This window comes from Podarcis tiliguerta (genome assembly GCF_965153285.1).
Source record: "Podarcis tiliguerta genome assembly, chromosome: 7".
NCBI lineage: Eukaryota > Metazoa > Chordata > Lepidosauria > Squamata > Lacertidae > Podarcis > Podarcis tiliguerta.
Window position 1 is genome coordinate 3,581,126 of NC_139540.1, and position 12,516 is coordinate 3,593,641.

General features: G+C 45.4%; 1 protein-coding gene across 1 annotated transcript; it reads right to left on the reverse strand.

The window, feature by feature from the left end:
• Positions 1-922: 922 nt before the first annotated feature.
• Positions 923-9,480, reverse strand: LOC310681398 (lymphocyte antigen 6E-like). Its single transcript, XM_083449124.1, has 3 exons — positions 9,172-9,480; positions 2,889-3,008; positions 923-1,318 (listed from the first exon to the last, which is right to left on the reverse strand). The coding sequence occupies exons 1-3, from the start codon at positions 9,230-9,232 to the stop codon at positions 1,185-1,187; spliced, it is 315 nt and encodes a 104-aa protein (XP_083305250.1). The 5' UTR covers positions 9,233-9,480; the 3' UTR covers positions 923-1,184.
• Positions 9,481-12,516: the final 3,036 nt, after the last annotated feature.

The window sequence follows — 12,516 nt, forward strand, 5'->3', positions numbered from 1 at the left end:
TAATTTCCTTCTGTAACTATTTTGTTGAATCAGAAATCCTCTTAGGACTGCCTTGCTGGAGTCCCAGACTGTTTCTAACTTTGTCTCTTTATTTAGATTCATGTCAAAGTATTCTTTCAGGGTATTTTTTGCCTTCTCTATCACCTCCTCATTCTCGAGAAGATATTCATTCATTCTCCACCTATACGTCCCCACTAATTCACATTTTAATTCTAACACAATTGGATTATGGTCCGAGAAGGTTTTAGGTTGTATTTCACAATTCGTTATTCTTATAGATAATTCTCTTGATACCCATATCTGGTCGATCCTACTCCAGCTTTGATGAGATTCTGAGAAATAAGTAAATTGTTTCACTATTGGGTTTTTGTATCTCCAAATATCAATCAGATCTAGATTTTCCTCCAAATTATTAAATGTTTTTGGTAATTTCCCTTGATTTAATTTCTTTTTTCCTCCACTTCTGTCTAACTCTGGTGTTGGAACCCCATTTAAATCTCCTGCACGATTTTAGACATGTGGTTTATATACTTATGTATGTGTGTTTACCTTGTGCAATTATCAACATTTATTCTATATTTAAGGCCTTAGAATTCCTATAACAATGTATAACCCCCTTGCCAGGTACCATCGCTGAGTACAAACCATCCTGAATCCACAATATATGGCTCCATTTATTCAATGGATTGACGATTTGCCACTTAAGAGCAGGTCGCTTAGAGACATGTACCAGGGTTTCCCAAGCTCGGGTGTCCAGCTGTTTCCGGACTACAACTCCCATCATCCCTAGCTAGCAGGACCAGTGGTCAGGGATGATGGGAATTGTAGTCCCAAAAAAACAGCCGGAGACCCTGACATAGACTTTGCATGGACAAATATAACAAAATTTGAAACTCGTCGATACAAAAGAAATTGCTAACAATTGTTGCAGGAATATGCGATTTTATTTTTCTTCTTTCATTTCTTTTGCTTAAAAAATGCAGAACCTTTCATGTAAAGAAAAAAATTGAATAAACAGGGTGCCTGGAGGAGGCCAATGCTTGCCTGGTGTTGCAGGGTCAAAATGTAGCCAAAAGGGATCATGAAACTTTCTTTGCAGAACACAATAGCTGAGCCCAGAGATAGCAGCTTACTCCAAGGGCATTCCAGACTGGCCCTTCCACTTAGCGCGGACCAGACACTTTTTATTTGGGGGGCCACAGGTTGCACCAGTTGTGTTTGCAGCAGAAGACCGACTTGGGTGCGCTGCTTGAATTATTGCTTTCGGTGGGACATGCCTGGCCACACTTCTTGGTGATGAGAACCTTGGCATCGTCACCTTGAGGCAGGAAGGGAAGTAAAAAGAAAGCACACGTGAAGCCCTCGCCCAATACAGAATCCAAGCCTAATTACAAATACAGTGGTGCCCTGCAAGACAAATGCCTCAGAAGACGAAAAACTCGCAAGACGAAAGAGTTTTCCGTTTTCTGAGGTGCTTCGCAAGATGGATTTCCCTATGGGCTTGCTTCGCAAGACGAAACGTCTTGCGCCTTTTTTAAAAAAACGGCCAATGCATTCCCATGGGAAACCGTCAATACACATTGGTGCTTCGCAAGACGAAAAAACTCATAGAACGAAAAAACTCGCAGAACGAATTAATTTCGTCTTGTGGGGCACCACTGTACTGACATATTCATTCTCTGCTGTCTCCACAACTGCCAGAACTTAGCTTGTAAGCTCCTTGCAAGCAGGGACCTAGGTGTTTTGGTTGTGGTTCATTTGAGTTTTTGACTGCCTGTGTTAGTCTGTAAAAGTGCATTGATGATCCTAGATAAATATGGTAGTTGCCGATGTAATGAAGATTTGTCCCGAGGGCAGCATGAATGGAGTGGTGGTGGCCAGGGCCGGATTGAGGTTTGACGAGGCCCTAAGCTACTGAAGGTAATTGGGCCCTTTCTATTTCCAGCTGCCCTTTGTCAACAACAAATGGTCACTGTTTTTTGTGTTGAATATATGGTAATTAAATTAAATTAAATATGGTAATTTATGGACCTAATAGGTATCTAAAGCCATTTGCACATAACAAAGTATGTATTTTATCATTATAATTGTTGTACTGAAATACAATTAAGAAGAAGTATATTAATAATAATAATAATAATAATAATAATAATAATAATAATAATGGCTTTACTGGCCGAGGGAGCCGATGTTTATCCGCACACAGTTTTTCTGGGTCATGTGGCCAGCATGACTAAGCCGCTTCTGGTGAACCAGAGCAGCGCACAGAAATGCCGTTTACCTTCCCGCTGGAGCAGTACCTATTTATCTACTTGCACTTTGATGTGCCATCGAACTAGTGAAATACAATTAAGAAGTATATTAATAGTGAAATAATGATTAAGCTCTAACTTAACATGATTGGGGGCCCATGACGTACATCATAGGAGCCCACACAACACAAAACACAGTTGCTGTATGTAGGTTTTATTTTATTTGTTTTTTAACTTATATTTTGGAAATGTACACTAAACTGCTTCTGGTGCAACGGGACCCCGGGACGGAAACCAGAGCGCACAGAAACGCCGTTTACTTTCCCGCCCCAGTGGTACCTATTTATCTACTTGCTTTCAAACTGCTATGTTGGCAGGAGCAGGGACCGAGCAACGGGAGCTCACCCCGTCGTGGGTATTCGAACCGCTGACCTAACTGGCAAGCCCAAGAGTCTCAGTGGTTTAGACCACAGCGCCACCTGCGTCCCTGTCCTCCCTCTACCCATCCCAGGATCTGTCCATGTGGAAATTGCTTGCATGGAATTTTTGTAGGGTTTTTTGTTTGTTTGCATGTTTGCTCAGGAGGGCAGGCTGGTCCTGAGATCTGTTCAAATATGCACTGATTGCAGGACTCACCTGTTCCATCAACATCCCTCATTGTTAGACATGCATTTTCCGGGTCAGGACAAAGAGTCATTTCCAGGCACTTCCAATTAGAGGGCTGTCTTTCGCAAGTGAAACAAATAATCGAATCAGCTGCAAAGCGAAGGGAGAGAGGGAGATAAAATTTTGAGGGCAGGAAATTCCTGGAGAGCAGAATCACTTTAAACACTTGCTTTTAGCTTTTTAAAAAGCAACAACTGATAACTTCATTGTTTTCTATTTTTGGTAAACTGATTTGAGGGTGTGTTTCCCCCTATTTTGGCATAATAATAATAATAATAATAATAATAATAATAATAATAATAATACATTTTATTTATATCCCACCCTCCCCAGCCGAAGCCGGGCTCAGAGCGGCTAACAACAGTAAAATGATAAAACGTTCTAAAATCATTTCATTATAAAATTAATTCCAATCAGATGAATGGCAACCTCCACCTTAGCCATGACAAAGGGCTGGCCTTACTGGGTGCAATTTTTTTATTTTTTAAAAAGCCAGCAGGGTGCTCCCCCTGCCCCTCCCAGCCTACCCCCCCCCCGTCATAGCACAAGCATCTTTTGAAACTCTAGAATCATAGAATCATAGAGTTGGAAGAGACCACAAGGGTCATCGAGTCCAACCCCCTGCCATGCAGGAAACACCATCAGAGCACTCCTGACATATGGTTGTCAAGCCTCTGCTTAAAGACCTCCAAAGAAGGAGACTCCACCACACTCCTTGGCAGCAAATTCCACTGTCGAACAGCTCTTACTGTCAGGAAGTTCTTCCTAATGTTTAGGTGGAATCTTCTTTCTTGTAGTTTGTATCCATTGCTCCGTGTCCGCTTCTCTGGAGCAGCAGAAAACAACCTTTCTCCCTCCTCTATGTGACATCCTTTTATATATTTGAACATGGCTATCATATCACCCCTTAACCTCCTCTTCTCCAGGCTAAACATGCCCAGCTCCCTTAGCCGATCCTCATAAGGCATTGTTTCCAGGCCTTTGACCATTTTGGTTGCCCTCCTCTGTACACGTTCTAGTTTGTCAGTGTCCTTCTTGAACTGTGGTGCCCAGAACTGGACACAGTACTCCAGGTGAGGTCTGACCAGAGCAGAATACAGTGGCACTATAACTTCCCTTGATCTAGATGCTATACTCCTATTGATGCAGCCCAGAATTGCATTGGCTTTTTTAGCTGCCGCGTCACACTGTTGGCTCATGTTAAGTTTGTGGTCAACCAAGACTCCTAGATCCTTTTCACATGTACTGCTCTCAAGCCAGGTGTCACCCATCTTGTATTTGTGCCTCTCATTTTTTTTGCCCAAGTGCAATACTTTACATTTCTCCCTGTTAAAATTCATCTTGTTTGTTTTGGCCCAGTTCTCTAATCTGTCAAGGTCGTTTTGAAGTGTGATCCTGTCTTCTGGGGTGTTAGCCACCCCTCCCAGTTTGGTGTCATCTGCAAATTTGATCAGGATGCCCTTGAGTCCATCATCCAAGTCGTTGATAAAGATGTTGAATAAGACCGGGCCCAAGACAGAACCCTGTGGCACCCCACTAGTCACTCTTCTCCAGGATGAAGAGGAACCATTGATGAGCACCCTTTGGGTCCGGTCAGTCAGCCAGTTACAAATCCACTGAGTGGTAGCATAGTCAAGACCGCATTTTACCAGCTTCTTTACAAGAATATCATGGGGCACCTTGTCAAATGCCTTGCTGAAATCAAGGTAGACTACATCCACTGCGTTCCCTTCATCTACCAGGCTTGTAATTCTGTCAAAAAATGAGATCAGGTTAGTCTGACATGACTTATTTTTCAGAAATCCATGCTGACTATTGGTGATCACAGAATTCCTTTCTAGGTGCTCACAGATTGTTCGCTTAATGATCTGCTCCAGAATCTTCCCTGGTATTGATGTTAGACTGACTGGGCGGTAATTATTTGGGTCCTCTCTTTTCCCCTTTTTGAAAATAGGGACAACATTTTCCCTCCTCCAGTCTGCCGGGACTTCGCCTGTTCTCCAGGAATTCTCAAAGATGACTGCCAGTGGTTCTGAGATCACATCTGCCAGTTCTTTTAATACTCTTGGATGCAGTTCATCTGGCCCTGGAGACTTGAATACATCTAAACTAGCCAAGTATTCTTGTACTATCTCCTTAGTTATTCTGGGCTGTGTTTCCTCTGCTGAATCATTTCCTCCAAATTCTTCAGGTCGGGCATTGTTTTCTTTATCGGAGAAGACTGAGGCAAAGAAGGCATTGAGGAGTTCAGCCCTTTCTGTGTCCCCTGTTTGCATTTCACCATCTTCTCCTCTGAGTGACCCCACTGTTTCTTTGTTCTTCCTTTTGCTACGAACATACCCATAGAAGCCTTTTTTGTTGCTTTTAACCTCTCTAGCAAGCCTGAGTTCATTCTGTGCTTTAGCTTTTCTGACTTTGTGTCTACACGTGCTGGCTATTTGTTTGAATTCCTCTTTGGTGGTTTCCCCCCTTTTCCATTTTTTGTACACATCCTTTTTTAATCTTAACTCAGTTAAAAATTCTTTAGATAGCCACCCTGGCTTCTTTAGGCACCTTCCATGTTTCCGTCTCATTGGTATTGCCTGAAGTTGTGCTTTTACTATCTCCCTCTTAACAAACTCCCAGCCATCATGAACTCCCTTCCCTTTTAGTATTACTGTCCATGGGATCTCACCCAGCACTTCCCTAAGTTTTATGAAGTCGGCTTTCTTAAAGTCAAGAAATTGAGTCCTAGTATGCTTGGCTGCTCCTTTCCGTTGTATAGTAAACTTCAGAAGAGCATGATCACTTGCGCCTAATGATCCTTCCACTTCTACCCCATTAACCAGGTCATCGACATTGGTTAGGACCAGATCTAAAATGGCTGTTCCTCTTGTTGCTTCTCCCACTTTCTGGACAATGAAGTTGTCTGCAAGGCCAGTGAGGAATCTGTTTGACCTTATGCTCTTGGCTGAGTTTGACATCCAACAAATATCCGGGTAATTGAAGTCCCCCATTACTACTATCTCCCTTCCTTTTGCATGCTTGGCCATCTGTTCCAGGAAGGCATCATCTATGTCCTCCGTTTGGCTTGGGGATCTATAGTAAACTCCCACAATGAGGTCACTGTTATTCTTCTCTCCCTTAATTTTGACCCAAATGCTCTCACTTTGGCTTTGAGGTTCTAAATCTTGGATCTCTTCACAGGTATACACATCCCTGACATATAACGCCACTCCTCCTCCTTTCTTGTCTGGTCTGTTTCTCTGAAATAGATTGTATCCCTCCATTTTTACATTCCAATCGTGGGACGTATCCCACCAGGTTTCAGTGATGCCTATTATGTCATATTTAGTTTGCTGTACCAAGAGCTCAAGCTCATCTTGTTTATTTCCCATGCTTTGTGCATTAGTGTACAGACATTGAAGTCCATTAGTCATTCCCCTGTGTCTCTTATTTAAGGATTTTTTCCTCCCACCACTAGGTCTGCTTGCTGTTTGCTCCATTTGGTCTATGACATTTGGATGATCATCTTCATCAATTAATAGACTCCTACCTTCAGGAGCACTGTCTCCCTCCCCCACATTAGTCAGTTTAAAGCCCTCCTGATGAGGTTTCTTAGTTTTTTGGCAAAAACATTCCTCCCAACCGTTGTGAGGTGCAGCCCATCGCTTGCCAGAAGTCCATCCTCAAGAAACTGCAGTCCGTGATCTAAGAATCCAAACCGTTCCTGTTTACACCATTTGCGAAGCCAGCTGTTTACTTCCACTATTTTCCTCTCTCTCCCTGGGCCACGTTGTTCAACTGGGAGGACAGATGAGATGACGATTTGTGCATTTAATTGCTTCAATTTCCTGCCCAGAGCCTCGTAGTCTCTTTTGATCTTCTGGAGGCTATTGCTTGCAGTGTCATTGGTTCCCACATGAACCAAGAGGAAGGGGTATTTGTCAGTGGGTTTTATGATTCCCTGCAGTCGTTCAGTTACATCTTGGATCTTAGCCCCGGGGAGACAGCACACTTCCCGAGACATCTTGTCAGGCCCACAGATCACTGCTTCTGTTCCCCTCAGTAGGGAATCCCCTATCACCACTACACGCCTTCTCTTAGGTTTGGTCAGGGTTCTTCCGTGAGCGGTCCGTTCCAAGGTCGCCTGCACATTCCCTGAGGACTGACTTTGCTGCTCATCTTCATATACGTGATCGACTGTAATGAGGGAGAGATCCTCAAATGGAGTCTGCTCTTCGTCTTCCATGCTAGGGGAGAGGACCTCAAAGCGATTGTGTATTTCTAGACAATCAGAGCGAACCCTGGGCCTCCTACTTCTTTGAGTCACGTTTCTCCACATATCGGGCTCCTGTGTTGGTGAACTAGCCTCCTTCTCAGGGGAGTCCCTTGTCTCCTCCTTGGTGGAGACGGTGTGCTCTGTTGCTTCCAAGAAGAGCTCCAGCTCTCTAATTCTTTGGAGCGTAGCTACACGTTCCTCCAGTTGCTGGACTTTGTCTTTTAGGAGGGCAATCAACATGCAATTGCTGCACGTAAAGCTGCCTGCAACCTTTGGCAAGATGGCAAACATTGCGCAGGAACCGCAGGCGACTGCAGCTGTTCCCTCCCCCTCCATCTTGAGAATGTGTCGTTGGGCTTGAGACTAGCTCCCCTAAATCTAAAAGATGGTTCAAACTGCCAGGGAAAGCAGCTAATCAGCCACAAGAATCACACACACAAGAAACCCCTTTTGGCTCCTTCTTCAGCCGCTGCCCTGCAAACACTGATAAGCTCCTCCCACAGCTAATCACCTGCCTCAACAGAAACCCTGCCCCCTCTGACCTTTGACCAGGGAAAGCAGCTAATCAGCCACAAGAATCACACACACAAGAAACCCCTTTTGGCTCCTTCTTCAGCCGCTGCCCTGCAAACACTGATAAGCTCCTCCCACAGCTAATCACCTGCCTCAACAGAAACCCTGCCCCCTCTGACCTTTGACCAGGGAAAGCAGCTAATCAGCCACAAGAATCACACACACAAGAAACCCCTTTTGGCTCCTTCTTCAGCCGCTGCCCTGCAAACACTGATAAGCTCCTCCCACAGCTAATCACCTGCCTCAACAGAAACCCTGCCCCCTCTGACCTTTGACCAGGGAAAGCAGCTAATCAGCCACAAGAATCACACACACAAGAAACCCCTTTTGGCTCCTTCTTCAGCCGCTGCCCTGCAAACACTCTATAGCAGTTTCATATTATGTGGCGCCAGTAGGTGGCATCATCTTGCAAAACGATGCTCCAAAGTCCTCCCAAGCACACTGCAAAGGAATTGGATCGTGGTGAAAGCGGTTAGTCAAAACCAGGTCAGCATTTGTGATAGGTCAATGCAAGAAATTCTTGGCTGGGTAAACAGCAAACAGCAGCTCCTTCCGCCTTTGAGGTGTTGCCAAACAAAGGTTGGCTTATTCTTTCGGAGGCTCAGCCAGTCCTCTTCCAGTCAGGACAGCTTCATTTTCTCCTCCACCCCACACTTTCAGGAATAAGCAAAACAGACCCAGTTTGAAATGAATGTAACACGATTTCCTTATGGATTTAGCATGCTCCGTTGCAAGTAAATCCCACTGAAGCTAAGAACAGATTCCCCAGCTCTCCACATTTCGGCAACAAGTTGCCTTTAAAAATGTCCTTGCTGTATTTCCTAATCTTTTAAGTGTGAACTTTCCCCAATGTTTTTGCATGCAATTTTGAATGTACATATTTTTGTGAGCCAGTTTCCATATATTGCATTTCTGCGTGTTATTTCCGCTTAAGGTATGCAACAGATTACAGTGGTACCTCGGGTTACATACGCTTCAGGTTACAGACTCCGCTAACCCAGAAATAGTACCTCAGGTTAAGAACTTTGCTTCAGGATGAGAACAGAAATTGTGCTCCGGCGGCGCGGTGGCAGCAGGAGGCCCCATTAGCTAAAGTGGTGCTTCAGGTTAAGAATGGACCAGAGGTACCACTGTCTTTGGTTGGAGAACAGCATTGCAAAATTCGGAGAAGGGTGAATTTTGAAGGACAGCTGTGTTCTGGCCCACGTCTTGTTTCGGGAAGTGCAAATTAACTAGGCTCTCCTTAAAATGCAAAGCAAACCAACCCCCCCCAACTTTGGAATGGAAACCAGCAGCCATAATTTCCCTGCCAAAACAGCCAGGGTCATTCTATTAAAGCAGACTGCCTCTCTTCGGTTTCCCAAAGCGCCATTCTGCTCTCAATCTTCAGTCAGGGAGGATGGCAAGAGAAGAGCTTACCTATCTGTGTGCAGACGATCACCGCACCCAACAAGGAGAGGAGATAAGACGCCTTCTTCATTGTCGTTGCTCCAGCTGAATCTGAATGATCAAGTTCTCCTTTGGAGAGGTTATTTATAAAGGGACAAAGGCTGCTCTAGAATCCCCAATTATCTGCAACAGGGTGTGAGCTGTTTGGAAGAATTTTTCCATTGTGGTCCAAAGGAAAACCCAGCAATACATTTGGCACCAGCTTGGCTTCAGGAGTTACGGGAAGGAGGTGTGCAAGATACTATCCAACTTAGGGACTCCACGCCGGATTTTTGTAGGGTTTAATCCTTGATGCAATGGTTCCCAACAGAGCCCTTGACCAACCACATTCTGTCTGTGGCTCCCCTGTGGGAGCCATGCACAATAGGGTTTCCATTTCAGGACATGTGTGGGTGAGAATTCTCCCGTTTCGCAACTGCTCTACCACTTCCCGGTGGTGGTTTTTGGCGTGCTTGTAAATGGGAGCGCATGTTCTGATGGAAAGCCAAGCAAGGCCACAGCTCTGTAGGGCCAAGTTGGTGCATTCCACCTGGCATTCTCAAGTCTGCCTTTCCCGAAATTAGTGTGTGTGTGGAGGTGGAGAAGATTAAGATTAGGATCAGAAGCAGAAGTGTTTGTTATTGCAGGGAAGGAGAGAAGCGCACATTGCAACCAAAGAAAAACACCCTTTCCCGCCAAATAAATGCCAGTGGATGGAGACCTTAGCAAGTTTGCCTGGAAGTGAATTCCACTGAAACCAGTGAGGGTTACTTCCAGGTAAATATGGCCAACTTGCCAACAACCTTGCCAACTTGCCAACAAAGGTCCATATAGTTAAGGCTATGGTTTTCCCAGTAGTGATGTATGGAAGTGAGAGTTGGACCATCAAGAAGGCTGATCGCCGAAAAATTGATGCTTTTGAATTAAGGTGCTGGAGGAGACTCTTGAGAGTTCAGTGGACTGCAAGAAGAACAAACCTCTCCATTCTGAAGGAAATCAGCCCTGAGTGCTCACTGGAAGGACAGAACGTGAAGCTGAGGCTCCAAGACTTTGGCCACCTCATGAGAAGAGAAGACTCCCTGGGAAAGACCCTGATGTTGGGAAAGATTGAGGGTACAAGGAGAAGGGGATGACAGAGGACGAGATGGTGGGACAGTGTTCTCGAAGCTACAAACATGAATTTGACCAAACTGCGGGAGGCAGTGGAAGACAGGAGTGCCTGGCATCCTCTGGTCCATGGGGTCATGAAGAGTCAGACATGACTAAACGACTAAACAACAACAAAATATGGCCAGAGTCAAGCTATTAAAGGTAGAACACCTCTGTTTGTCTAAAGTCCTTTATGTACTGCTTTTCATCAATACAACAACAACAATTTATTATTTATACCCCGCCCATCTGGCTGAGTTTCCCCAGCCATTCTGGGCGGCTCCCAATCGAGTGTTAAAAACAATACAGCATTAAATATTACAAACTTCCCTAAACAGGGCTGCCTTCAGATGTCTTCTAAAGATAAAATAGCTGCTTATTTCCTTCACATCTGATGGGATGGCGTTCCACAGGGCGGGCGTCACTACCGAGAAGGCCCTCTGTCTGGTTCCCTGTAACCTCACTTCTAGCAATGAGGGAACTGCCAGAAGGCCCTCGGCGCTGGATCTCAGTGTCCAGGCTGAACAATGGGGGTGGAGATGCTCCTTCAGGTATACTGGACTGACGCCGTCTAGGGCTTTAAAGGTCAGCACCAACACTTTGAATTGTGCTTGGAAATGTACTGGGAGCCAATGCAGGTATCTCAGGACTGGTGTTATGTGGTCCCGGTGGCCACTCCCAGTGGCTACTCTAGCTGCTGCATTCTGGATTAATTGCAGTTTCCAGGTCACCTTGAAAGGTAGCCCCACGTAGAGCACATTGCAGCAGTCCAAGCGGGAGATAACCAGAGCATGCACCACTCTGGCAAGACAGTCTGCCGGCAGGGAGGGTCTCATCCTGCGTACCAGATGGAGCTGGTAGACAGCCACTCTGGACACAGAATTGACCTGTGCCTCCATGGACAGCTGTGAGTCCAAAATGACTCCCGGGCTGCACACCTGGTCCTTCAGGGGCACAGTTACCCCATTCAGGGTTAGCAAAAATGAGATAAATGCAATCAAACAAGAAACAGCAGCAGCAGTGTAAAACAGTGAGAAAAGATTGTGAGGGTTGGTTTGGATGATGTCTGTGGATTTGGGGTCTGCAAAATGGGAGTCTGCAGTGGAAGGAATGGCGGAAGTAGCCAAACCAGTCCCTCTGTTAATATACTGGACCTGGGCGTGTCTGTTGAGCATCCCCTTTCATGACTAAAGAGTTGGCTGCGTTGCCATAGAAATGACGAGCTGATGATGCTTCCAGAAGGAGGAAGTAGGCCTTTATCCCTCACCTGTTGGAGGTCACTTCATCCTAAAGGCAGGAAAACAATAGGGCATTGATAGGGAAGTGACTGTGCTGTTCTAATCTGCTTTTTGTTGTTGTTTAGTCGTTCAGTCGTGTCCGACTCTTCGTGACCCCATGGACCAGAGCACGCCAGGCACTCCTGTCTTCCACTGCCACCCGCAGTTTGGTCAGATTCATGTTTGTAGCTTCGAGAACACTGTCTAACCATCTCGTCCTCTGTCGTCCCCTTCTCCTTGTGCCCTCCATCTTTCCCAACATCAGGGTCTTTTCCAGGGAGTCTTCTCTTCTCATGAGGTGGCCAAAGTCTTGGAGCCTCAGCTTCACAATCTGTCCTTCCAGTGAGCACTCAGGGCTGATTTCCTTAAGAATGGATGCGTTTGATCTTCTTGCAGTCCATGGGACTCTGTTTATTTGTTTTTGTCATAGTATTTTTTCGTACGTGTCTTTGGGACTTCCTTGATGGGAAGAGCTGCACAAATCCAACAAGCCAGAGGAAGTTTATGGCACTGGAAACCACAAGATAATAATGCCTTGTTTTAAAGAAGGCGAGAGAGAATAAGTTGTTGTTGTTCTTACATGTGTTCATATGTCTCTTCCCTCTGATGTGGAAAGCTTGCAGTCAGAGATATTTTGTTGACACCTGAACATTGCTACCTCCTTAATGGGGGCACCCGAATCTCCCAGTCTCAGAAATGGTTCATGGATGCTGGCTGAGTTGGAGGGCATGTCTAATCTGCAGAGAAATTTTCTGGGATTTTTGTGCCTTGGGGAAAACCACACGACTGCTGATGAATGTGAGAAAGGAGATAAAAGATTGGATAGAGCGCCAGGACGAATGCGGCAGATCACTTTCTGAATTGGAAAATCACGGGCACTTCCAGTCACCCAACACATCGGTGAAGTAAC

Excerpts from the sequence above, each read along its gene's own strand:
- LOC310681398 (XM_083449124.1), bottom strand. The coding sequence starts at position 9,232 with ATGAAGAAGGCGTCTTATCTCCTCTCCTTGTTGGGTGCGGTGATCGTC. Across the intron at positions 3,009-9,171 it reads GATCGTCTGCACACAGATAG|CTGATTCGATTATTTGTTTC; the intron begins GTAAGCTCTTCT and ends TTCGCTTTGCAG. Across the intron at positions 1,319-2,888 it reads GAGGGATGTTGATGGAACAG|GTGACGATGCCAAGGTTCTC; the intron begins GTGAGTCCTGCA and ends TCCTGCCTCAAG.